Below are 27,810 nucleotides of genomic sequence, written 5' to 3' on the forward strand. Positions count from 1 at the left end.
TGTGTTGGTGGGGATTTTTCAAAGATTTCATTACATACGATTTTTACATAGTTACATCCAGTAGGTGGCGGGCAGCAAAGGACAGTTATGAGTAAGTCAGTCAGTATACTATTCAACCATTTCAGTGAAAAAGGCTGCTTTATTCAGGAACAAACAATGCTATGGCAATCAATGTCAATCATTGCTATTTCAAGAGTGAATCCCGCATAAATGCGTATGTATAGGGCTTGGGCGTCGTGACGTCATACTTGGCGTGGCGGCCATGTTGATGGCCTCGCGAATGTAAACATACAGCAAGTCGAACGAGGAGAAGCAGAGTTGGGAGAAAGAAAAGAAAGAAAAAAGATGTTAAAATCCCGAAAAGGATGTGGAATTTACCGGGATACGTTAAATAGGGAAACCAGGGACCAGTATGTGGACAAATTTTCCTGTAAAATATCCCGTATTTTAATAACTTACTCTCATAACATTAATGTTAGCCCTTCCATCGGACCTGTCAGTCTCTGTACGGTTGTCCTGTTGCTACCCCCTTGCCCTTCCAGCGAAACAGATGTTTTCAAAGCATCGTTTTGCTTACTTGAAGGCAACCTTAGCGTGATATTGGCCTTTTTAAGATAACAGCGTGGTTGTTATGAAAGCACGATTTCACGCCAATCTGTAAACAAAGTCACGTTAGACCTAGCTTCACAACTCGCTTAGTTAATGCTGCAGTTTTGTAGTACAAATTTTTGCTGTCAGCAGAGGGATAGCAACAGAAAGATGAATGTTGAAATTTTCATTTTTCAGGATATTTTATAGGAAAATACTAAAACGGGAAGACAGCAGGAAAAGAGCTCAAATACGTGAGAAACCCGGAAAAAACGGGAGGGTTGACAGCTACTAACTACACTTTTTTGCCGATTTTGTCCACATAATGTTACTGGTCCCTGGCTTCCTTATTTAACATATCCCCGTAAATTCCACATCCTTTTCGGGACTTTAATATCTTTTTTCTTTCTCCCAACTCTGCTTCTCCTCGTTCGACTTGCTGTATGTTTACATTCGCGAGGCCATCAACATGGCCGCCACGCCAAGTACGACGTCACGACGCCCAAGCCCTATTCCCCAAAACTGCAGTGTTTACGTGGCCATTGGTCCTAGCAGCATGAAAAACAAGTTTTATACAAATTCTGAATGGATATTAGAAAGCATAGAAAGCGCACAACGAGCTCCCTTTATAATTACTAATAAGCTTTTATCCATCTTCATCGAGATTTCTAACACTCCTGTAGAACCAGGACTATTAATAATGAAAAAATTAGTAACTTAAGCCTAAATGTTTCCAATTTATGCAAGGAATACAAAAGCCCCGACATGGAGTGGATAGATATAAAGTAGAAAGATATATAGAAAGAGACAGTTACCCCTCAAAAAAGTAAGTAAGAAGCTTTCTCTTCCCGACTGCGAGTGGAGGTTTATTTTTCTCCATTTTTAAAAAGCTAAAATTAGCTTCACCGGAGCGGCGCCAATCAAACAGTCCTGTCAGTCAACGCACAGCGCTCTTTAGATGTGGGGCGGGGCGTTTACATTTTAAAGAGACATGGCAACTAGCCTATAAACAAACTTAAAATAAATGATTGTAAATAATCAATTCACGCAATTGACCATATCCATTGCATGCATTTAATCAGATTTGTCATTATTTTTTACTAAAATAAAAATATCTGAGGGACCCCCCTAATTCTATTTTTTTACTTCTTATGGGGGGTCCCTAATACCTTATGGGGGGTCCCGGATCCCCCCAGCCCCCCCTCAATTCGAGCACTGAAAAATATACTATGGCAGGGGCGTAGAATTTAGTAGGGACGCTAGGGACGTGTCCCTACCAATATCCAGTGACACTGATATATCCTTAGCAATAATTTTGATCAAAACTTAAAATATATTTATATTGATGTCCCCGTCCCCACCAATTTCAAAATCAAACCTACGCCACTGTACTATGGTAGTCATTAGTCAATGGGGACCGAGATCTGTTTGGTTACAAACATTCTTCCAAATATCTTCCTTTGTGTTCAGCAGAACAAAGAAACTCATACAGGTTTGGAACAACTTGAGGGTGAGTAAATGATGACAGAATTTTCATTTTTGGGTGAACTATCCCTTTAAACTTTTGAGGCTTGCGCAGCTTCTCGAGGAGAAATTAAACAAATGAGCGCCGTTTTCTAAAGTCTATGAGCGCAGCACACACAAATAAACTAAATTGACATAGGCTACTGCAGTTACATTTAAAAATGTGGTGTTTTTATATTTATAACATTTGAATACAGTTCAGCAACGACCTGACGACCAAGAGAGCTGACAATTGACCATCACTTAATTTACCATCACCTCACGATTGAAAATGTGACACTGATTTCATATGACAGTTCAACAAACAAGTTAATAATATTAAGTCACTTAGATTTTAGACGAAATAATGACTGTTTTGGTCTATTTTAGCAGCGGAAATAGATCCGATGAATCCAAACAAATATCACAGCATAGCGCATCTCACAGCAACACTCAATCGTGTTTTGAATGATTCAGTGTTTTGAACGAATCGGTTGAGTCAACGAATCAATGACCCATTCACAAACATCTGTCTCATTCTTGATGAATCGGCCGTTTGAACGAATCGTTTGATTGAACGACTCAATGACTCGCTTAATAAAACCGCTTATCACCTGCGCTCACTATCGACAAACCAATCAAATTTGTTCAAAACTTTTTTTTTAAATCAGTCCAAACACATTTTAACTTTTATTCAGGAGTTATGTATATACAAAACTATAACTTTTTATGACTAGTTTAGTGATATTTTTTTTGTGCAAAAATGCAAATTTTTTTTAGTTTTTTTTTTTCTCCCATCCTGTAGCCTACTCGCGCCCCCCCCCCCGGGAGAGTGTCCGCGCCCCCCCCGGGGTTGAGAACCACTGTGCTAAACCATTGCTGAAAAATCCAGTATAAACCAGCATATTGGTCCAGACAGGTTAATGCTGGTTCGAGCTGTTAAAGTGCTGAAGCTGGTCAAGCAAAACTGAGCTGATGCACCAGCACTTCCGCTTCCCATGCAGGGGACCAGCAACCAGCATCCCACGCAGGTCCCAACATGCAAAACATTCCTCATTCTGGTGACTAGCATTTCTAAAATGAATCTGGGGTAACACTTTATTTATAAGACAGGTACTGTTACATATCTTACATGTACTTACTATAGTAATAACAGCAAATTATGCATATTTACATGCAGCTAACCCTAAACCATTTTGTCTCGCGGTCTGGTTGAAACTAAGCTGGGGTCTGGTGTTGTGCCAAATGTCGAATCAATGTCAAATCATCTCCGTTTTTGTTTATTATCTCATTTGTCGTGCACTAACATACCTAACCCTAATTATATAGTAAGTACATGTTGTCAATTACTATTACATCCTGATTCTCTGAAGTTTTCCTTTTCTTGGTGTAGTAATCCCTCAACTAAAAATACAGCTCTTGAGTTATTTGTCCAAAATATATACTATACATAGCTGTTATTCCCTTTCCTGCCATTGTTGAAATACTATATACTTTCTCTGATTAAATTCTTTATCGTAAATGAACCATTATACCAGAGTATAATTTATTTCCCCAATTTGAACTGTTAAACAATAAAATGACATATTTACAAAACTGGGTCCAGCTTATTCCCCAGTTCCAGTGTTTGAACATGGATGTCTTCAGGGTTCGAAATGACTTAGGACTCTTGGGGGGTCCCCTAAAATTTAATTATTAAATTATTAAAAATTCTGAAGATTACCTTGCTACACTATATACTGTAGGCAAAATTATATGGACCAACATTGAAGGTGGGATAATGGTCTTGGGATGTTTTTCATGGTTTGAGCTAGGCCCAGACAGTATTGTAGTGGTGTCTGGAGAAGTGGCTATAATCTAACAGGTAAACCTCTAACTCTGGAGCAACAAAGTTACAAGTTCTTTTTCCTCTTTTTCTCTCCATGATGCAGGATTCTAAATTAAGAAAAATAATATTAGCTTCCTAGATAGCTTACCAAGCTCTCATGTATATACTCATTCATGCTCAAATCACATTCACTTTAATCAACTCACAGACTTGAATTAAGTCCTGGTTATCTTTCGTAATCACTGACTGGACAAGTAGGTTGTTAAGCTAGCTTTGAATAACTAGTCTAGCTGCTAGGTCTGCTATAGAAGCTTGTTTCCGCCACAGAATAAAACATTTTAAAAGATAATTGCGACTTTTTATCTCAGAATTGCGAGATATAAAGTCAGAATTGCGTGAAATAAAGTCGCAGTTGCGTGTTATAAAGTCAGAATTGCGTGAAATAGTCGCAATTGTGTCTTATAAAGTCAGAATTCTGACTTTTTTTCTTGCAATTGCGACTTTAGGCTATATCACGCAATTCTGACTTTATAACACATAATTGCGAGTTTATATCTCGCAATTCTGACATCTTTTCTCAGAATTGTGAGATATAAACTAACAATTGTGATATATAAAGTCCAATTCTAAGGAAAAAAAAGAAAAAATTAGCGTTGTCTAATTTTATACGCATACGAGCTTTCTGAACACGCTTTAGTATCAGTGCTCGTCTATTTTGTTTTGTTAATTACCTCGTTAGTAAACCAATACATAACTGCAGCACAGTTTGAATCTCCTCCATACTTATAAATGTGGCGCTCAAAACTGATTACTGTCTGTCGCAGACTGGGAGGAGCAGTTGCGCGCAGTTTACCTTCCCGGTACTTTAGACCGCGGTGTAAACGCAGAAAGCAACCGGTCTGGGGCAAAAAAAGTTCCTGGGAAAAAAGTTCCTGGGACAAATTGTTCCGGGTAATTTCGGTGGAAACGCGGCTTAACTAGAAGAGCACCAAACAAAGGAGAGGGCAGCTGTGCTGCTTTGGTAAAGCCATACATATTTTTTTCTTTTAGTTGGAATGACCATAGGGTTACATAAACCACTTCTCAGTGTCTCTCTTTATGTTATGGGTAAATATGTCATAATTGGACCCATACAATTTTGTTAGGTCTTTAGTAGAATTTTGCTTCCTAATTCAAGTCATTATTTCATTGGAGTTCCTTATTTGGTTTACAGTTAAACATAAGACGCCATTAAAAATAAACCATCCACTTGTTCCTGACGTGGGATCCTTCTGAAGTCTGTACAAAGATGCAAGCGAGCAGAGTAGAAAAACATAATTCAAAATGGCCCTGAGCACTTGTGGTGTGAACATCTCTGTTGTTATGACACGCTGCTTACTTTAAACGGCAGAAATGGTTGTCATTTTGTCTCGAGTTTCGGTTGAAACTAAGCTCGGGTCCAGTGTTCTGCCGAATGGTGACTCAATGTCAGACTCAGATCATCACCGTTTTTGTTTATTATCTCCTTTGTTGTGAACTGACTACAGCAGCCACAAAATGTGACATTTTGCAGTGCGTTTTCAGAGTTCCTTTGAAACTCAAAGCTAGATAAGTGAAAATCTTTTACTCCTTATCTTGGTGCATTCGTCAACTTTTAATTTATAAACTAGCAAATATACAGTTCTAAAACCAAGCGTCATGGTTTTTACTTGTCTTGCATTTGAGATAGGAGTGAATTATTAAGAATATACACTGCAGTGTTTACGTTATGTTAAATGGACTGCATTTATATAGCGCTTTCAACAGACCCATGGCCTCCAAATCACTTTACATATTGCCTCACATTCACCCATTCATTCACTCATTCATACACCGACGGCGGTGTCAGCCATGCAAGGCGCCATCTAGCTCGTCAGGAGCAGCTGGGGTTAGGTGTCTTGCTCACGGACACCTCGACAGGTGGAACCAGGGATTGAACCACCAACCTTACGGTTTGTAGACAGCCTACATGAACCACTGAGCCACCCAATATTATCATGTCTATATAGTAGCAGCAGCAAGCAGTTTATGTAGTCGATTTGAGAATAAAGCACCATATTCGCTCAAAATCTCCAACAACGCTTTCAATATTATTTAAGGGCTTTGTTTAATTTTTATTTCTAGTGCGTCTGATTTCAGATGCATGGTAATTCCAGAACCACGCTATGTAATTTTCTGGTCAGATCGCCTTTGTTTGTATGGTGTTTTGTACAATGAAATTGTAGCATTATGCATAATAATTCAGATTGAAATTTTAGTGATTAATACTAATGGCAGGAGCAAGCATTACAAATTCAGATGGCAAAGTTAGAGAATATTATAAACAGCAGCAGCATGCATAGCAAATTCAGATTGCCATGTTAATGAATATTAACAGCAGCAGCATGGATAATAAATTCAAATTATAATGTTCGCAAATAATATTAACAGGGGCAGCTGTATTTTAGTGGCAAAGCATGGCTGGTATATGAACTCGTTAAAATGAATTAAGGATTAAATTATGTTTTCACCTATTCAATGGAGAATAGCGCAATTCTAAGTATTTGTATTTGTATAGCAGCAGCAGTGTGCAATTATTATTAAATATGATTAAATAATATACTTATTAATATTATTAATAGCAGCAGTGGCAGAAGAGAGTAGTGAATGTGTGTGAGGGTATAGCGAAAAAGCATTATGGTAAGGATAAGTCATTTACGTCACACGCATGGTTTGAATTATGTGGGAGCCAGTGGGAGCTGAGCTCCCATAGAGAGAGGATGAGCTCCCATGAAAGCAGTAAAATCATACACCTGTGGGGGTCTCTAAAAATCATCAGCACCATTATTTTAAATTACAAATAAAGCACTTTTTCCTTCAGACTACTGTAGCATGACTTAAAAGATAGGACAAGATGCCAAACACATGGATCTCGCGGGATCTCGGATCGTCATCACACTACGGTACATCCTTATGCTTAAATCAAGTGATAAAAGTGCCGCTGTGATCATTGGCGCGGATACTGTGTTTGTTTGTGGCTCGCGCACAGTCTTCACTCGGGCGCGCTTCAATCCGTTGTGGAGACTCTCTATTCGTTCCAGTAAAATTACAAAACAAAATGCACACAAACGTGTCTCTGCCTGATATAGAACCACTTATAAACATAATCGGATTTGATGAAAAAAACCCAAAAAACTTATATGAGTGCGGATTCGAACCTAGAACCTTTGACGCGTTTGGCAAATGTTCTACCACTGGACCACTTAAGTACACGGTCGAATCTGTCGGATCTATCTATTTACTCACGTGAAAATTCTTACAACTAACAGCATATATTAGACCTCATTAAACGACAAATTAAACCAAATGTACTATTTAAATTGAATTGTGTTACCAACGCTTTTTTATTAAATTTGTATTATATTTACAAATTTTTATATTTTTATATTACATTATTAAGCTACCGCGCCTGCTCATAGGCTACTTTTTTTCTTCTTTTTTTAAAGAGACCCCCACAAAGATGAAATCATAATTCGAACCCTGGTCACACAGATAGTTGGTCTTGGGAGTCGGTAGTTTATCACTACAATGGCGCGATCAGATCATTTTAAGCTGCCAAACTCCGGGAAAGTTTTCAGTCCAATTACCCAGTAAGCGAATGCATTCAAACAATCAGTCCAAAACGGTGCTTATGTAAAGAAACCAGTCTTATTACATCAGAGATGATAGTGACTCGCGGCCGGTTTTCAGTTAATTATTCATTCTGGTGTACGTTTAGCTTTAAACATGAGCTCAGTCATGGCCAGATGATGTAAAAAACAATGTTTCTCGGCTGGATAAAGCAAACCAGCATTTCGCTAATAAAGTTTTGATGGATTCATTTTAGAATTAGTAACAGAGGCTTGGGCACAACTATCAAACTGTCAACTTGAGATTTGAATCCATGGCACAAGGAAGTAGTTCTGCACAAAAGAGGGTTTTTAAAGACACACTGTTGTTGTTTCTTATTTATTTACACACTTGTGCTGTCGAACTGTTGTACAGTATAAATGTAATATCACAATCATAGCCATGCGATACAGCCATATCATTGGTGGTGGTTGAGGAGATTCCCTCCTTCTATGTAAAGTGCTTTGAGTGCAGAGAAAATCACTATATAAATGTCATGAATTATTATTATTATATCGTATGGCTACTCGTGTGATATTGCTCATAATGTATATTATAAATGTATATATATATATATATATATATATATATGTATAGAGTCTACATAGGTGGCATAGGTCAAGTCACCTTCATTTATATAGCGCTTTTATCAATATAGATAGTTTCAAAGCAGCTTTACAGTGATAATAGGAAATTAAAAGTAACAGAGATTGTTGTGGCTTTACAGCAGCTCTAGAATAAAGTTGTTGTCCAGCTAAAGATAGTTTTTGATTTACTTTTTTGATTTTGATCATTAGTTATTAACTTAGGGGGCGCTTACACAACACCGTTTTAACTGAGAACAGAAAACTTTTAATGGGTTCTGGCAGTTCATTTGCACGACAACAGTGTTTGGTGGCTCGAGAACGCAAACCTTGAAACAGGTTCCAAGGCGTAAGTTTTGAAATTTTTTGAAAAATGTTATCATCTCCATGTAAACTTAAAAAACCTGAATCCTGTGAAAACGGCGACAGCGTGCACATGCATATCATGTGATTAGTCTATGTATGCACATTTGAATATATATGTGCGCAGGCACGTAGTCTTTCTTTACAAATTGACCTCGCCAAATTACTTGTCTGGCCTGCATAATACAGAATTTTAAGTCGTTTCCGCGGATCGATGTGAACTGGAATAATTTTTATAACGTTTTATCTGTACAGAAGTAAAGGGAAGGGAAGGAGGCATTCACAGGGGAGAGACTAGTTGACACTTCAGGACTGCGTTGTCGTCGTGTCCAGGCGCAAGTCCTTCATCAGATCTGGATACGGCCTGGATCCGGCGGACTACGGTAAACCTCGGGATAAACAAAGAGACTAATATTAGCGTAGACGCCATTCTTCTTATGATATAACGAGTACATCGGGTGTTATGGGAAGTGTTCCCGGTTCCGGCTGACCTAAGAGATGTGTTTTTAGTCTAGATTTAAACTGAGAGTGTCTGCTTCCTGGACAATGTTAGGAAGACTGTTCCAAAAATAGGAGAAGGATCTACCGCCAGCAGTCGATTTTGATATTCTAGGTATTATCAACTAGCCAGAATTTTGAGATCGCAATAGGACCTCGCGAAGGACTATAAGACTATAATAATTTTGTTCATTTTGCTGGTCATGTGTGTGATGCGTGTGAAGTACAACACAGAAGCGCTGACGTACAACACAGAAGCGTTACGCTGTTACACTACACAAACTAATTTAGAGGCCCACATAGAAGAAAATGAATAGTTGAATAAAGTTTTTTTTTTTTTTGCGAACAAAAAGTATTCTCGTCGCTTGATAAACTTAAGTTTGAGCCGCTGTAATCACTTGGACTATTTTAAACATTGTCTTTACTAACTTTTCTGGGCTGGCAAGTTTCAATAACATAGAAGCTCTCAGATTTAATCAAAAATATCTTAATTTGTGTTCCAAAGATGAACAAAAGTCTTACGGGGTTGGAACAACATGAGGGTGAGGGTGACAGAATTTTCATTTTTGGGTACACTAACCCTTTAAAGGGACACACAAAAACTGTTTTTGCTCACCCTCAAAAAGTGACAATTTTAACAAGCTATAAAAAATATCTGTGGGGTATTTTGAGCTAAACCTTTACATACATACTAGGGACATCAGAGACTTATTTTACATCTTGTGAAAAGGGCATTATAGATGCCTTTAAAAAATTAAAAAATGCTAGAAACGTGGCTTTCAAATGAAAGATTGGTATCAAAGAGCACACCAAGGTTCCTAACCGACGATGAAGACTTGACAGAACATCCATCAAGTATTAGACAGTATTCTAGGTTATTACGTGCGGAGGTTTTTGGTCCAATAATTAGAATCTCTGTTTTTTTTTCAGAATTAAGTAGTAGGAAATTACGAGTCATCCAGTTTTTTTATATCAGCTATGCATTCTGTTAATTTTGTAAATTGGTAGGTTTCGTCAGGGCGCGAAGAAATATACAGCTGAGTATCATTAGCATAACAGTGAAAACTAATGCCATGCTTCCAAGCAAAGGTCAGAGGTACCTCAAAGTAGTTTCCAGCTGAAAAGGGAAAGTATGGCAGTTCACGCTCCTCTGGCCCCCATGACTGGCTGAGAAGAGAGTTCCTGATAAGCATGCCAGATTTGATGTGTGAGTTAAGGTGCAGGGCGATGTTGTTTGATTGGCTGCACCTTAGGTTAACAGTGAAACTTGAGAAAAGACAAAACAAGATAATTAGATGTCAAAGGCAAAAACTGTACAAAATATAAGTTTAGTATCTACTACCTGTGAGGGAATAAGCTGATATGCCCTTTGATTGTTATATGCTGCCCTGGAATGACTCCTCTAAGTAAACTGCCCTTGTAGGGTATGCTCTGCAAAATCACAGTTCATGTTGTGAGTCATGTATTTTTCATGTTAATATGAAGTGCACTTTTTCATTAATAAGAAAAAAATGAATTATGCAAAATCAATTGTTGATGTCAGGTGCAGGGATGCTAAACTTACTTGGTCATCTGATTTTGAAAATATTGCCTGTGCAAAAACAGAAAATATGTCATTGCAAAGTTGAAATGCATATTATTTACCCTTTTCAACAACATCCTTTTCAGCTTTTATCCTTATGATTTGTATACAAATATAAATTGTGATATAAATTATGCCCAAATGATATTAATTATGCATACATGGAGCTGAACTAACTGTATAATACTGTTTAAAAACCTCAAAGTTGGCCAGTCTGTGCACTGTAATCTAAGCACAGGGTGGCTACTATGTTTTTAAAAAGATATATATTTTTGGTCACTATATCATTCCCATACTTGAGTGTTAACTATTATACTAACATTTGGAATGTAATAATGATAAAATGAATAATAAAGAATGAGTAGGTGTGTCCACATTTTTTGAATAGTAGTGTTTGTCACTTACTGAGTCAGGGATAAAGCCAATGGCATGCAGGTCTACTTTTCCAGAGACTGAAAACGTGTCGACCATCTCAAGAGGAATTCTGTGTTCATACTCCAAAATGTGTATGCCATTTACTGCTACCTACAAGTAAATGAGTTAAATTCCTGTCATTTAACAAATCTAAAATTTCTCTCTGGAAATATCTCTATTACAACAACTACTAAGAATAATAATTAATATCTGGGTTTAAATGCTTGAAACCAGATAGGCTGAAGACTGTTAACTAGCTAATATAATAAAAACCTGTTTCACACTCACTTTGAAAACATCACAAAGTACCAAGATAATGGTCTCAAAGGTAGCTCCTTGTTTAAAAGGCATGAGGTCCATATTTTCTTCTTTTCCCCAGTTTTCGTGTTGTAAAGTGTTGCACACGATCTGTGGAGAGCTGCTGAAGCGGGGATTGAAGTGAAAGGCAACATCCGCCCGTGGCTTTGTGCTGCAGCCACATGTCATATCAAACTGAAACCTATGGAAGCACATATTGTATTACACTGAAATATTTGTACCTCCCTTTTTAGTAGGCCTCATTTGTAGTAAGCCTACGTCAATGTGATCACTTGGAACCTACTAAGGCAACTGAAATGAGAAAATAACATTTAGGTGAAATATAGGGTTTTTAATTGAGTATACTGTATTCATATAAATTGAGTTATTGCTAAAATACCACCTGTAGTGAATCTCACCTGGCTGTACCACAACTTGTAAATGTGAAAATTTAGGTGAATTGTATAGTAAATTCTTATTTATAAATTATTTGTAATATAAATAATTTGTATAATAAAGGGAGTTTTTTTTGTGTGTGTGTGTGTGTGTGGGGGGGGGGGGGGGGGGGGATTCCACCCATAGCATATCATTGTGAGACAATTAACAGTGTATGTGAACATGCCATAATCCTAAATATATAAAACTTAATCACTTGAATGAATTAATTATTTGACATTGCTTATACGTTTGCATTGTAATTTGTGGGTGGAATATTCAGACGGTTCCATATGCAGCAGACGATAGTGTTCACTACAATAAACATTAAATTAAACTGGGACACAGCGGGCATAGAACCTTAATCATAAATAATTATAAATAAAATGAATGAAGAATATGGCATGCATGCTTTAAGATTATCATGTAATTTATCATTAGAATAAACCAACGGATGTATTGAGTTGACTTTACCTGTCAGCATCATGATGAACACATCCCTGTATAACAATCATCTCTCCTGGGTGAAGACCACCCGGTATAATCTCAGTGAAGGGGACAGTCTGGTGAAAATAAAAATAAAAACCACGTTCATAATGTTATAAACACAATCATTTTGCATTTTATTGCAGTCTAGGTTACTATTATGATGCTAGAAACAGAATGCTTAAAAAACAAACAAACAAACAACGCTTTAGAAAGGTTAATTTCGTAGGCTATAAACAGCAGGCTAAATACAGTATGTATTGTTGTCGTAGCCTTTGCTTAGCTGTAAGGGCGTCTCAAATAAATAAATCGATGACTTACCGGATTGAGAATCGTCTTTTTTGCATTTGCGACTGACATTAATATTCCTCTATTTAAGAATAATATACTTAAAGTTCTCAAAACAACGCGGCCTTGCTAAAATCCAGTTTTCTCCATTGACAACGGAGTGACAGGCTACATCTCTACGGAGCTGCCTGCTGAAACACCATGTTTGAGCATCATTTGTAGGAGGTTCCAGACTGTAAAAACGAACGCGAGAGAGATCAAATCTGCGCGAGAGGAATATGAAGTAGACAACGACTGAATTATAAATAAAATGAATGCAGACTACAGCATGCTTTAAGATGTATAGTCTACAGTAAAATGTCTAATAATGCCCCCCCCATATTATTGATTATATAGGCTACTGCAGATTGTTGCTGTTTTAGGCTATTTGATTTAATTTAATAAAAAAATAAAAAAATAAAAATAAAATCAAATTGTATGAATGTGATTTTCTTTATTTTTTAGGCATTAACTTAATGACACTCAAGTGCATGATTGTCAACATAAGACTCTACACGGAGGAAATTAGAAATTGGCTGATGATTCAAAAATATTGAATCACCAATAAATCCAAAATATCGAATCACCTAGGTATAACACGTTAATTCCGATGACCCGAAGCCCTAAAATTAACCTTTTTTTTTGTCCAGAAAACTTATTTAATTTCATTTTGATGATATTTTATCTATTTTCCTACCTTAAAATTACTAGATATTTATCAATAAATAATAAATAAATAATAATTTAAGCACATTCTTTCAATTTACATTCCAAAATAACCTTTTAATTGGGTGCTCACATTGGACGTCTCTGGTGTTTCCGTCGACCTCTTGTGGAAAGAAATAATATAACATGATGTTTCATGACTTTTGCACTAGATGGCCATATAGCTCTATGGAGAAAATTAACTGTTCCGCTGGGTCATAAAGACAATTATTCATCATTATGCATTCAGATATAGTTTTTTTTCCCGTATAAACTGAAGTGTCAGATATTGCAATAATTCAAGTAGTAAGAAAAAAGTAAAACCTTGAAGAATATTTATTTGAAAATGCTGATTTTAATTCAGAATAAATAAAAAAATGCTGTTACAGCTTCAAAAAAAACAAAACAAAAAAAGGGGGGGGGGGTGTTCTACATTGTAAATGTGTTTAAATCTATAACCACTTCATATCTGTGTGCAGTCTGCATTGTCTAATACCACTCTACAGATAAAGTGTTGTCGGGAAAATTCGGTTCGCGTATCTACCCCGAAGTGATAAAATTCTGTTAAAAAATGTTAAGGCCAGACAAGTAGTTTTTTAAGGCTTGGTTTGTAGGGAATTACAAACCTGAACTCGTAATACGCACGTGCACGCCATCAGCGTTCTCACAGGTTTCGCGTTTAAAGTCTGTGTAGAGTTTCCTGTTAAAACGGTGTCGTGTTAGCGGCCCCTAAGTTAATAACTAGCCTAATGATCGTTGCGACGGAAGTGAATCAATCAAATTAACTTTAGCTCTTCTTCTTCTTCTTCTTTTTGGGTTTTTAAGGCAGCTGGCATCCTTTGAGTTGCATTACTATTAACTTTAGCTGGAAAATAACTTTATTCAAGAACTGCTATAGCCTAAAGCAGTGGTTCCCAAACCTGTCCTGAAGGACCCCCAACACTGCACGTTTTCTTTGTCTCCCTAATCAAACACACCTGATTCAACTCATCAGCTCATTATCACATGGGTTAATGAGCTGATGAGTTGAATCAGGTGTGTTTGATTAGGGAGACAAAGAAAATGTGCAGTGTTGGGGGTCCTTCAGGACAGGTTTGGGAACCACTGGCCTAAAGCCAAAACAATCTCTGTTACTTTAAACTATCCTTGTATCTCTGTAAAGCCGCTTTGGAACAATCTACATTGTTAAAAGCGCTATATAAATGATGACTTATGACCCCCATTCATTTTAATGGGAGTTCCTATCCTAGATGTGCGTGTGCGTGTGTGTATGGATGTGGATGTTTTCAGCATTGGGGATGTTCTATAGTCTCATGCCTTCGTGTGTGTTTGTTCTGAATTGTGCCAGAATTTGTTATATTTTTTTGACAAATTAAAATCCTAACATTCCATGTATTCCTATGGAGGTCAAATTGACCAGTGAGGGAAAGATTTGTTACTTTCTTTTTTTTATTTCAACCACATAGACACATAAACCCAGTCAATTGTTTTTGTGTATTCCAAGGAACAAAATTCCTTAAGGTCTTTGACCACTCCAATGAACACCCGATTTTTTGTCAAAAATAAAATAAAAATAATAATTTCGGGTTCAAAATGACCCGTGGGAAGGATGAAGAAATAGACGCAGCCGGATCATTTCCATAATGACCAACACAATCTACCAGATTAGCATCTGGTTTAAGATGTGCTACCAGTAAATTGACTAGCGCAGACCTAAGTAAATCACCTTGCATGATTAATTTAAATACTCTCCTCCCATAAATTAAAATGCAATCACCTTACAAAGCAAAGATGTCTGGAATGTAGTTTTACAAGTTACACTGACCTAAACATTTGACTCACAAACCTCAAGATTGGTGACATCTTGTAGAATTTTTTTAAAAGGTGAGCTCTTAACATCACAACACAACAAATAACCAATAATAAAGATAAAACTGGTTTTAAATTTTTTTTTGGTCAGCAAACAGAAACAATAATTCTCTTACAAACCTCATAATTTATTCATGCTGCAATTCATGATGGGAAATCACAAACCCTTACATTTCATCAATATTGTTTAAAGTTCTTTGTTCAGACAAGTTGGGGGACAACATTTGGGTGAATTCTGTTGGTCTACCATGGTGTTTTATACAGTTTAAAGTAATTCACACTTTTTAGCACTACTTGAATCAAATGGTCTCATAAACCGTTGTTTTTTTTAACAATGTAACTAATTGGTTTAATTAATCCAACTTTTAAACATGTTTAACTATGAACTTGACACAAGGAGGAAAAGAAAATAGTTAGAGCCCCCAACAAGCAAGCCAAAAGCAACAATGGCAAAAACTCCACAAGAAAATAGTTTAAACATTAAAAACAAAAACAAAAAAACAACAAAAAAAAAAACAGTAGAGTAAACTTTAATCTTTGCGTATCAATAGTTCAATTCACTATCAGTCAGTTTGCAATATTGTGTCTAATATGCAAGTTACTAAATAACTTTTTTACTGAAATCTTTATAAAAGTAATATCAACACAAATAGTGTTGTTGGTCTGAATAGCATGAATGTGATTACCTGTGACATTGTGTCACAACTATTATTATAATTATATTTATATTCATTTTAAATATATTACATATTGTAGCATAATCCACAATGATTTAATATTTGGGAGAGGGAAAAGGTGGTGTTTATGTATTTATCATTTTATATTCTGATATGAGTCAGTGTCCAAAGATGTCCATCTAGCATGTTTAGAAAAACAATTACAAAGCAGCACAGTGGAAAAAAAACAAAAAACATTCTGTGTGAACAGGCTCTTAAATATGTTCTGTTGTAAAGTACAATGTAAATGAAAAATCTTCAACGCAAAAGAATTCTGTTATTCTGGAATTGCAATTCAAGAAGATACAAAGTAATTGTGGCTCTACATTTAGACACTCATTCTAACTCATGTAGAAATGTGGAACCTGGATATCAAAACAATTATACAAGAAGTGGTATAATTCTTTCTAATAATTAAAGAACAAGAATGTATAATGTGAAAGGTAAAAAAAAAACCAAAAAAAGTATTGTGAAGCATGAAGGAAATAATAAGTAATAAAATTAAGAGTATGTGGGCCTCTTACTAGTTCAAATGAGGTCCAAATCTGTGTATGAAATCCCTAAATCAATTTTACATTTTCCACAAAAAAAAAAACCCTAAAAGAATTCCCTGATACCCCAGTCATGACATTTGCACAGACAAACACAGTTTTCCATGTGAAGATGAAATGTGAATTGCAGAATTCATGTGGCTTTAAGTAGTCTTTTTAACCACATGGATGAAATAACAGGGCACTTCTCCTTGCCCTGGGGTGTATTGCTTGAAATCACCATATACATTGTGCTCGCATTTTCCAAAAAATGATGCTCTTAAAATCTCCTTAAAACTCTCCACACGATGGGGGTAGTATGACAGGCGGAATTTACTACAAGACACAAAGAAAAAACATATGAATAAAAACATAATGTATAACCAATTCCTGATACACACATACATTTTCAATGTATATAAAATATACACATTCAGAATTCACACATTTATAATTTCATATAAAATAGTAATAGATCAACAAAAACGACAAGTAATGAGGTATTGAAAGAACTGTTAAGCAAACTAGTGTTTGTGTCGAACCTCTAAAAAGTATCTAAACATATTCATTCCAATTCTACAAATAATTTTGGATTTATCTTAAATGCTAACTACAAATTATTTTACATATACTAGGGATGCATTGATTGTTTGGCTACCGGCTGGCATAAATCTGTTCATAAATTTAAGGCTGATCTTTTTTATAACTGCGAAATGCACAGATTTACGTATGAATAAACACTTGCTCAGCCCTTAAAGCATGACATCACTGGAGGCTGTATTATTGCATACTGTAAAGCATTTGCGATGTTATGGATTCAGACCTTGTTTATTTCAGATGATTATGGCTGATTGTTTTAAAAATATAAATAAGTATTAACTGTAAGGTCCCTGTTTTCAAGAATCGCTGAGGTAATTGTTCTGGCTCAGTAAACTTAGAGATAGAGGACAAATATCCTGCAAAAAATAATGTAAAAAATAGATATGGTGGAATGGACTGGAGCAACATGAGGGTGTGTAAATGATAACAAAATGTAAATTTTTGTATGACATCAAACTGAGGACAACTAAGGGTCTCATACGCAAGTATTACAAAAGTTTCAAACATTCAATGATGCTCCAGAAGGAAACACGATGCATTTAGAACCGGGGGTGTAAACATTTGAACAGGATGATATGTACATTTTTCTTATTTTGTTTAAATATCATATTTTTTCATATAGTACTGCCCTTCGGAAGCTACAAAAAATACTTACATGTCTCCCAGAAGACAAATTAAGTACAATTTACCTTGATCTTCAAATTCAAAAAGTTTACAACCCCTGGTTTTTAATGCATAGTGTTTCTTTCTGGAGCATCATTGAATGTTTGAAACTTTTGTAATACCTGCGTATGAGTCCCTCAATTGTCCTCAGTGTGAAAGGATGGATCTCAAAATCATAGTCACTGCTGTAAAGGATTCAAATATGCTGGAAAACCAAAGAATTTGCAGGGTGTAATGGTACACAGAAGTCACGGTTCGCTACTTAACTCGGTTTTGGGGTCACGGTTCGAAACAACTTCAGTTCAACAGGAAAAAGGGTCACACTTTAGTTTAGGGTCCAATCCTCACTATTAACTATGATTTTTGCCTTTTTTTAATTACTGCTTATTAGTTAGTAAGGTTTTTAAATTTAGGTATGGAACTTAAGGAATGGATTAAGAAATGTAAAATAAGGTCATGCAGAATAAGGCAATATAATATGTACTAAAAAACAGCCAAAATCCTAGTAATAAGCATGCTAATAATAAACAACTAGTTAATAGTGAGAATTGGACCCTAAAATAAAGTGTTACCGGAAAAGTGTTACCGGTTGGTACAGTACAGCCTCCTATAGTGTATTAAGCACTGATAATGCATCACAACCACCCAAAAACTGACCCCACCAGAAGGTCACAGTACCTCGTCTCAGGCGGAGTCTGAATGTCCTCTGGTTGAGGCAGTATTAGAGTGTAGTCCAGTGTGATCATGTGAGGCTTGTTATTAACCCACAGCACTGAGGTGGATATGTCCTGCCTCAGGTCACTCTGAAACATAAGTCCTTAAGTATATGAGCCTCACAGAATGCAACAGAGTATTTTTTTTTTTAAGTTTAAATTTAAATTGATAAAAATATGACTTGCTTAATGAGTCATTATAGTGTATATAATTTATTATATACTATGGTACTGTCAGGATTCCATCACCATCTCCTTCCACTCATTCCCTCACTCCGCCCACTCAGTCATTCACACGCTGATTGTCACCTGATTACTAATCACCGTCACCTGGACCTCATCATCAGTTCACCCATATATACCTGCTACAAACATTCAGTCATTGTCTGATCTCGTCTACACATGACACAGACTCTCTGCCATACTTACCTGTATACCTACCTTCGATCCTGATCTTCTCAGCCAGTCACCATTCCGTCTTCTAAGGAAAGAGACTTGGTTACACTTCAGTTAAGCTATCATCTGAAATTCAACTTACTGTTTACTCACCTGTTTCGCTGTACCGATCCATTCTGCAAATTAAAGCATTTAACTTACCATTCTGTCTGCTTCGTCTATGCCAAACCTGACAGAAGATCAGACCACCATGCAGAATCCTTCGGAATCCACAGCGAATTCACCTGTCAATCCGATCGCCATTCATCAACACACCTCTTCAGCTTCACTTCCTCAAGCACCCGTTGCTTCGTTCACTGCCTCAGCGTGTCCCATGGCCCGACCATTCTCCGGTGAGGCGGAGGACTGCAGTGGGTTTCTACTTCAGGTATCTTTGTATTTCTCCATGCAAGAACATCAATTCATCAACGATTCAGCTCGTGTTGCTTTCATTTCACTTCTGTCTGGGCAAGCACTTCAGTGGGCACAGTCTCTGTGGAATTCGGATTCGGAAGTCGTCAAATCCCTCTCCGGTTTCATACAACACTTCAAAGAAGTTTTCGGTCAAACAGCTGCCGATCTCTCAGTACATGATCAACTCTACAATCTTCGTCAAGGCCAATCTTCTGTGAGTACTTTCTCTTTACGATTCCGCACTTTAGCGGCATCCAGTGGTTGGAATGAGGCAGCATTGATCACAGCTTTTCGTCATGGTTTGAACCCTAACATTCGTCAGTTGATGGTGGTTTACGACGACAGTCTGGGAATTGAGAAATTAATTCAAAAATCCATTCGAGTTTCGCAAAGACTATCAGCCTGTGATTCTCCGACTCCCATTGTATGTCCTCCGCCCATGGTTCCATCAGTCACTCCTCCAGCACCAGAGCCTATGGATCTCAGCTCCGCCCATCTTCCAGCTTCAGAGCGTCAATGACGAATTCTTCATAAACTCTGTCTCTATTGTGCATCTGATAATCATCTTCTCAGCTCTTGCCCTGTTCGACCTCCATGCCCAGCGGTAAGCACAATTCAAGTCTCACCTAAAATTGAAGCTTTAAATCGCACCACTGTGCATGTATTAACTTCTCGTATTTGTGTCTCAGCGCAAGCCCTTATTGACTCTGGTTCGGCAGGGAATTTCATCTCCACACAGCTTCTCCAAAAATTTTACATCCGCAAACATCGCAATTCTCAAGACCTCCATGTACAAACCATCCAGGGAAAACCGCTGGGTCGAGGTCGAATTTGTCACTGTTCACCTACTCTGACGCTGCGTGTTGGTTGTCTTCATTCAGAGGAGATTTCTTTTATGGTGCTGGAGGAGTCCACCGCTGAGCTCATCCTGGGACGCCCCTGGTTAGTTCAACATCAGCCGACACTCCACTGGAAATCTGGTGAAGTATTACGTTGGGGTGAGTCCTGCCATTTGTCCTGTCTGTCATCCATCAAGAAAATCCCTTCTTCATCATCGACGCCTCAGAAGAGGTCCAAAGTTCCTGTTTGTTCCACCTCGGTTGAGAGCCCTGAAGTAGAGCATCAAGTAGAGATTCCAGTGGAGTACCAGGCGTACCAGGATGTGTTCAGCAAGAAACTGGCTACTAAACTACCACCTCATCGGCCATGGGACTGCGCAATCGACTTGCTACCTGGATCCACTCTACCTAAAGGTCGTATCTATCCACTGTCCATCCCGGAGCAGAAGGCCATGGAGGAGTATGTGGAGGAGGCTTTACAACAACAGTTCATCCATACATCGACCTCCCCTGCCGCTTCAAGTTTCTTCTTTGTGGGTAAGAAGGACGGAGGCTTGAGGCCCTGCATCGATTATCGTCATCTCAACTCGTCAAATACAGTTATCCCCTTCCTCTGGTCCCAGCTGCCTTGGAGCAGGTGCGTGGGGCTCGCATATTTTCGAAACTGGACCTTCGGAGTGCATACAACTTGATCCGTATACGGCATGGAGATGAGTGGAAGACAGCGTTCGTCACCCCATCTGGCCATTATGAATATCAGGTTATGCCCTTCGGGCTGTCCAACGCTCCAGCGGTCTTCCAAGGGTACATGAACGAAGTGTTCCATGAGTACCTCAACCGCTTTGTGATTGTCTACATTGACGATATCCTCATCTATTCATCTTCAATTGCTGAACACCATCGTCATGTCATTCAAGTACTAGAGAAACTGAGAGAACACAAGCTTTACCTGAAATTGGAGAAGTGTGAGTTCCATATCACCTCTGTTCAGTTCCTGGGTTACATCATAGATCAGCATGGTATCCAGATGGACCAGAGGAAGGTGGAAACAATCCAAGACTGGCCATTACCCACATCTGTCAAAGAACTTCAAAGATTCCTGGGTTTTGCAAACTTCTACAGAAGATTCATCAAGAACTACAGTCTCATCAGTGCTCCTCTCACATCTTCATTAAAGAATCGACCCAAGTCTCTGTCCTTGAATCCCACAGCTATCCAAGCCTTCCATCGCCTCAAAGAAGTCTTCACGACAGCACCAATCCTCATCCATTCCAATCCAGAACTTCCTTTCATCGTTGAGGTCAATGCATCTTCCACTGGGGTTGGAGCGGTGCTGTCACAGCGGCAGGGTGAGCCTCCCAGACTCCATCCATGTGCCTTTTCCAAAAAGCTGTCCCCGGCGGAGCAAAACTACGACATCGGCAACCGGGAACTGCTAGCCATAAAACTGGCTTTAGAAGAATGGAGACATTGGCTGGAGGGAGCAAATCACCAGTTAGAAGTAATTACAGATCATCGCAACTTGGAATATCTTCGTGAGGCAAGAAGATTGAATCCTCGCCAGGCCCACTGGGCACTCTTCTTCACTCGATTCAACTTCGTTGTTACTTACCGTCCAGGAAGTAAGAATTGCAAGGCAGACGCTCTTTCCAGACTCCATCATTCATCTTCAGAGGACCTCAGAAACCATCCTCCCTCCAGCCTTAATCCTCAGTCCCATTCTCTGGGACATTGACCAGCAAATCTCTCAGGAAAATTCTCGCCATCCTGCTCCGCCGGGAGGTCCAGAAGGGCGTACTTTCGTACCTCAACATCTTCGTACTCCCCTTCTGGACTCTGCTCACACAGTTCCGGGCTCTGGACATCCAGGTAGCAAGCGTACCCTCTCGCTCCTCAGTCAGCGGTACTGGTGGCCGTCCATCTCCGAAGATGTCTCCAGGTTCATCCATGGCTGCTCAGTCTGCAACATCACCAACACTCCCAGGAAACTACCTGAGGGTAAACTTGTGCCACTACCTATACCCAGACGCCCTTGGTCACACATCGGAGTGGACTTCATGACTGACCTTCCTAGATCCGGTGGATTTACCTGTGTGCTCGTCGTTGTGGATAGATTTTCCAAAGGCTGCAAGCTGATACCTTTACCTGGTTTACCCACGGCTTTAGAAACAGCTGAAGCATTGTTTCATCATGTATTCAGAAATTTCGGCATTCCAGAAGACATCGTTTCGGACAGGGGACCCCAATTCATCTCTCGGGTGTGGCACGCCTTCAAGCTCCTCGGGGTCACTGTCAGCCTCTCTTCAGGATATCATCCGCAGACCAACGGCCAGACTGAGCGGAAGATTCAGGAGATAGGACGTTATCTGCGAACTTATTGCCACCAGTACCAAGACAGCTGGAACCGATACCTCCCCTGGGCGGAATACGCTCAGAATTCCCTCACTCAGCATACCACTGGGCTCACCCCCTTTCAGTGCTTCCTCGGATATCAGCCACCTCTCTTCCCTTGGTCGGGTGAGCCCTCGGAGGTTCCAGCTGTCGACTTTTGGTTCCATCAGAGTGAGGGGGTATGGGACTCAGCTCATGTGCATCTACAACAGGCAGTGCGGAGGCACAAGGATCAAGCGGATCGTCTACGAGCCGATACACCCCAATACCAACCTGGTCAGAAGGTGTGGTTATCGACGAGGGACATTCGCCTCCGCCTGCCTTGCCGTAAGCTGAGTCCTCGATTCATTGGACCTTTCACCATCCAGAGGCAGTTGAACGAAGTAACCTACAGACTCAACCTTCCACCTCAGTACAAGATCTCTCCTTCCTTCCATGTCTCTCTCCTCAAACCCTTCACTGACCCAGTCTCTTCTGTTCCCTCAGATTCCACCTCGGATGACGTGCCTCCTCCTCCCGTTCCTGTGGAAGAAGAGGCCATCTACAGAGTTCGATCCATCATGGACTCCTGGCGGCGAGGTCCCCGTCTGGAGTATCTGGTGGACTGGGAGGACTACGGTCCAGAGGAGCATTCCTGGGTGCTCCGTGATGATATCCTAGATCCAGCCTTACTCTCCCAGTTCCATTCTGACCATCCTGACCGCCCAGCTCCCAGGGGTCGTGGTCGACCTTGCCGCCGGCAACATCTCTCTTCTTCCCAGCCGTCAAGAGCCGCCTCGGGAGGGGGGGGGTACTGTCAGGATTCCATCACCATCTCCTTCCACTCATTTCCTCACTCCGCCCACTCAGTCATTCACACGCTCATTGTCACCTGATTACTAATCACCGTCACCTGGACCTCATCATCAGTTCACCCATATATACCTGCTACAAACATTCAGTCATTGTCTGATCTCGTCTACACATGACACAGACTCTCTGCCATACTTACCTGTATACCTACCTTCGATCCCGATCTTCTCAGCCAGTCACCATTCCGTCTTCTAAGGAACTCCTTCATCATCATCTGCAAGATGAAGAGAGAGACTTGGTTACACTTCAGTTAAGCTATCATCTGAAATTCAACTTACTGTTTACTCACCTGTTTCGCTGTACCGATCCATTCTGCAAATTAAAGCATTTAACTTACCATTCTGTCTGCTTCGTCTATGCCAAACCTGACAGGTATAGCTTCTCCAGATTTAAGCATAATTTTATAGAATGATTCACCAACTACAGATCCTGTCAAACTGTATGTTTTTTTTAAATTCCTTCTTATATGCCTACAGTGTTGTCTTCTAATCCATGATTTGGCTCAGTTACATTCATGTTTAGGCAGGTAAGGCTGACAAAATAGTTACCTGAAGGCTTACATGGAATATGACTATATTTTTTCAATTTTTTTTGCAGCTAACAAACAATCAAGTGAATTCATAACTTTAGTTAAAAGCCAAGCACCATAGTCTATATATGCTATTCTTAAAACACAATGAAGAGAACTGTGATGTGGTTACATGTATACAACTGGGTTCCCTTTCAGTCAGTCATGTTCAACGTTACTTTCTCAGGTGAGATCCCAATTCGTCAGTCATTCTGATGTAACTTCTCCGTTCCCTCCTTCAGGGAATGAGGGTTACATAAGTAACCGAGACGTTTTACCTTATAGTAAATATTCTTTCCTTGTGGCGCTTGACCAGTCTCGAGGATGTAATCATAGTTACGGTGGTCAATAATTAGGATCCCTCCAGGTTTCACCATGCTGGCTATGTTTTGCAAGGCAAGCTTCTGATCACTCTGGTCCCCTGTGAAATATGATAAAGAAGTTATTTATATAAATCTGTCAAAATCTGAAACCTATTTTGCTTTGGTATTCTTACCTTTGAAGTCTGGTAAATGAGCGAATGAGTTCCCTAGACAGATTACTGCATCAAAACCATCTCCAGGTTTCTTCACATCTTCGTGTAATGTTAGCCAGTTGGCCTCTTCAATTACTAAAAAGACCATGGAGAAACCTTTAAAACATTTTTTTAATTTTTTTTATTCTCACTCAAAACAGAGATCTTCATTACCCCAGTTATCGAAGGCTGGCTCTTTTCTCCTCTCCCATCTCTCTTTAAGAGCATATTTGAGCATTTTGTCACTGGCATCCACACTAACCACCTTGAATCCCTCCTCTACCAACATGATGGAATCCACCCTTAAAAAAAGGTAAAAATGTGCAAACATAAAACCATGTGCAAATACATGTCAACACCATTGCTGAGTATTTTCTCCTTAAAACTGCAGTGAACTAAAGAATGTCTCAAAAACGCGGTTTGGAATCGCCGGTGTTTCTGACGTCATAAACTAACCAATCACGTCAACATGCTGGTGGGCTTTAGCATATCGTTTGCTATGCTGCAAAGCAGGCGAGTCTCAAGAGAAGCCAGGCTATCCTGGTATATTTTTCTGATGATATGAAAAATCATGTACATTTAGCAATATAGCAGGTGAATTTTGTATATGATGTATATTATGATGTTATAATGAACTATATACCTTTCTCCACTGACATTCTGAGTTGTTCAAAGCATTTCTAAGGATACTGATTTTTAGAAGGCAGCCGTGAGACTCTGAGATGGTGAACGGGAACATGGTTTTTGTAACATTAGCAACACATTATTAGCTGTTTGATAAAGTAGTCAAGCAAAAGGCTAATCATATCAATTACCATTATGTGTCTGAAGCTGTAAAGAGCGATACATAAAATACATCATCATTCTGATACATCGACTTGTAGAAGACCCTGTATAATTCACTCTTCCACTTCTTCTGAATCAGTTTCTGGTTCAAAAATATATGGCTGAATTAAACCAGTACTTCCACTTGCTATTATGCAGCGTTTACTATGGTAAAGTTGACCGAGTGGATCTCTCAGCTGGTGTAAGTGATTGGAGGCGGGTCTAATTTGTATATTAATGTAACCGCGTATACCAGGGATGGGGAACGTCGGTCCTGGAGGTCTGCTGTCCTGCAGAGTTTAGTTCCAACCCTAAACAAACACACCTGAACAAGCTAATTAATGTCTTCAGGATCACTAAGGCTACAGGCAGGTTTTGTTTAAATTTAGTTTTTAAAAGTTTTTATCAGGGTTGGAGCTAAACTCTGTAGGACAGTGGCCCTCCAGGACCGACGTTCCCCATCCCTGGCCTATACTAAATGAAGCAAGGGTGTAGAGTTACATTCAAGCTATTTTAAGGCATGAAGAATTTTTTTTTCACAGAATTTTTATTTATTTAAATATGTAATTTTGGTGATCAAAGATGAGTTTATACAATTATTGACTACAGGGGGACTAGTCCCAGACTAAAATGCATGTTTGAGCTGTTTTAACTGAAACCAACTTGCACTGATATATCCAAAAATATGTCAGTGCCATTGTTTTGGCTCAAGATGCACACCAGTAATGTTTGTTTCTAAGGCATGTTTATAAAAGCTACTTAATTGTCCTAATTAAACTAAGGCCTAATCCTGGCTTAATCTAAGCCCTGTCTTTGAAACCAGGCCATAGATTATTAGTATAGGCTTCTGCTGACTTAATTTTTGTACATACAGGTGCTGTATTAAGCAGCACATAAGGTACTGAATGAAAAGTGTTTCTGTTGCTACATGAAAACGTCTGAAACGTCTGTGTATTTGCTAATCCAATCTGTGAAAAATTGCGCAAACGTCTCTACAGGATGCAGAAACTTTGTGGAGTTTCAGGAACAAGACAAGAATGGTACATTGTAAACATATACAGCGAAACTAGAGAGCCATTTTATTTCAAATTTGAAGTACTTCATAAAGCTCAGTGCAAGTAGACCATTAGTGAACAAAAACCCCTGGGAAATGTAATGCATTTGTAATCCAATAGAAAAACAGAACAACATGTTTGGGCTGGAGTTCAAAGGTACGTCTAAACAGAAAACAGGTTTTGTAGGTCATGCTGAGTTGACAATTGTCCATTAAGACTCCACAAAATACAGACTATCATCAATGTGTCAATTGGCAGGGAGCAGAAGTTCCAGTGGATCATATATATATATTTTCACCCCGATTTTCACTTACTTTCATCTCTTTATGCTGTACCTACAAAATATATTTCAATAAACATATAATGTATTACTTTGTTGGTGTCATACAGATTTTTTTTTGCAGTCAAATTCAAATGCCACTTTTTATTTTTATTTTATCATTGACACTTTACAATAACTACTGCTACTTTAGTTAACATGAACTAAGAATGAACAATACCTCTATAGAATTTATTTAATCTTAGTAACTAAGATGAACAAACAATGACTGTATTTTTTTAACTAACATTAACAAAGATTAATAAATACTGTAACATATGTATTGCTCATTCATTTGTTAGTTCATGTTAGTTAATACATTAACGGAGTTAAAAGCTTATTGTATTATTGTAAGCATTACAATTTTCTTGTAAGTGTTACAGTCTACTTTTGAAAGATGATTCTATTACACAAAAAGATAAAACATTTTTTTTTCAAAATATAACACACAACGGCTCTGATATAACATCACTTAAAATACAGCTATACAGCTGCCAGTGGCAAAAAAAAAGCACAAGTACTCTTTCATCGTTGGACTGGCTGCAAAACTGACTTTGTGTAATTTAGCCAAATGGCATTCCACTTATCAAAAAGCTTCAAGGCCAACCCACATGACCCAGATTAGTAGCTAAGAGGTGGAGTTGAGTAAACCAAGACAGTAACCAATCTATCAGTGGACTAAATGTCCATAAGGCTAAATGCTTTGTTATTAAATCTGAAATGACCCCCACTCCTATCAATCGGACAGATAAGCAGAGTAAATAAATAAAGTACTACAGACAATCGCCCTGGCCTTGCCCATCAGATATCATGTGAGGGAGAGTTTTATTCGTTTTATTCATTTCTTAATTTGATAAGTTTTATTAGTTCATACCCTGTACCGCAGGCTACATCCAGCACCCTCTCAACCCCATGTTTTCTGAGCAGGGAAAACACCCAGCTCTTGTACTCCTCTGTCCGGCTCCGAGTGTCTCCGATGTACAGCTGCCACACTTTCGCTGCTTTACCGTCGGCATACTGATCAGGAAGACCAACTGCACCTATACCGAGAGAGCGTGTGCGGTAAACACTGTCCACCATACTGAATTATCACACCACGTGAACTGTTCGTCTTCCGGATCTGAAATAAACCTCCTGCCTGTTTTCTGTCCTCGGTTGTTTGCGTCTCTTTTTCATGCTTACATGTCTGTTGACATTTATATTGCGTCTGTGTTGAAACGGAAACTTTTGA

At 38.7% G+C, this 27,810-nt stretch overlaps 2 protein-coding genes across 4 annotated transcripts in view; both read right to left on the reverse strand.

Moving 5' to 3' along the window:
* The window catches only part of lgals8b (galectin 8b), a 28,166-nt gene extending 15,420 nt beyond the window's left edge, over positions 1-12,746 (reverse strand). For all 3 annotated transcript variants that reach the window (XR_014603963.1, XM_084096708.1, XM_084096707.1), the window contains exons 1-7: positions 12,566-12,746; positions 12,233-12,321; positions 11,315-11,525; positions 11,018-11,137; positions 10,595-10,621; positions 10,373-10,461; positions 10,131-10,296 (exon numbers count right to left, since the gene is read on the reverse strand). Coding sequence is in view for 2 of the 3 variants with exons in the window: in XM_084096708.1 (XP_083952834.1) it covers positions 10,131-10,296; positions 10,373-10,461; positions 10,595-10,621; positions 11,018-11,137; positions 11,315-11,525; positions 12,233-12,321; positions 12,566-12,604 (741 nt within the window). In the remaining variant the exon portion in view is untranslated. The remainder of the gene's footprint in view (positions 1-10,130; positions 10,297-10,372; positions 10,462-10,594; positions 10,622-11,017; positions 11,138-11,314; positions 11,526-12,232; positions 12,322-12,565) is intronic.
* A 2,506-nt stretch (positions 12,747-15,252) lies between these two features.
* Positions 15,253-27,798, reverse strand: gnmt (glycine N-methyltransferase). Its single transcript, XM_084096966.1, has 6 exons — positions 27,454-27,798; positions 24,555-24,682; positions 24,363-24,476; positions 24,145-24,287; positions 18,333-18,457; positions 15,253-16,727 (listed from the first exon to the last, which is right to left on the reverse strand). Exons 1-6 carry the CDS (start codon positions 27,657-27,659, stop codon positions 16,556-16,558), a joined length of 888 nt encoding a protein of 295 aa, XP_083953092.1. The 5' UTR covers positions 27,660-27,798; the 3' UTR covers positions 15,253-16,555.
* Positions 27,799-27,810: the final 12 nt, after the last annotated feature.

Source organism: Abramis brama, assembly GCF_963993115.1.
Source record: "Abramis brama genome assembly, chromosome: 21".
In the NCBI taxonomy this organism is placed as follows: Eukaryota; Metazoa; Chordata; class Actinopteri; order Cypriniformes; family Leuciscidae; genus Abramis; species Abramis brama.

Bases quoted from the DNA above. Each gene is read 5' to 3' on its own strand.
- gnmt (XM_084096966.1), bottom strand. From the start codon at position 27,659: ATGGTGGACAGTGTTTACCGCACACGCTCTCTCGGTATAGGTGCAGTT. The intron at 24,683-27,453 runs GTATGAACTAAT...CCTTTTTTTAAG, and splicing joins GATGTAGCCTGCGGTACAGG to GGTGGATTCCATCATGTTGG. The intron at 16,728-18,332 runs GTACTGTGACCT...TGTGTCTTGTAG, and splicing joins CAGACTCCGCCTGAGACGAG to TAAATTCCGCCTGTCATACT.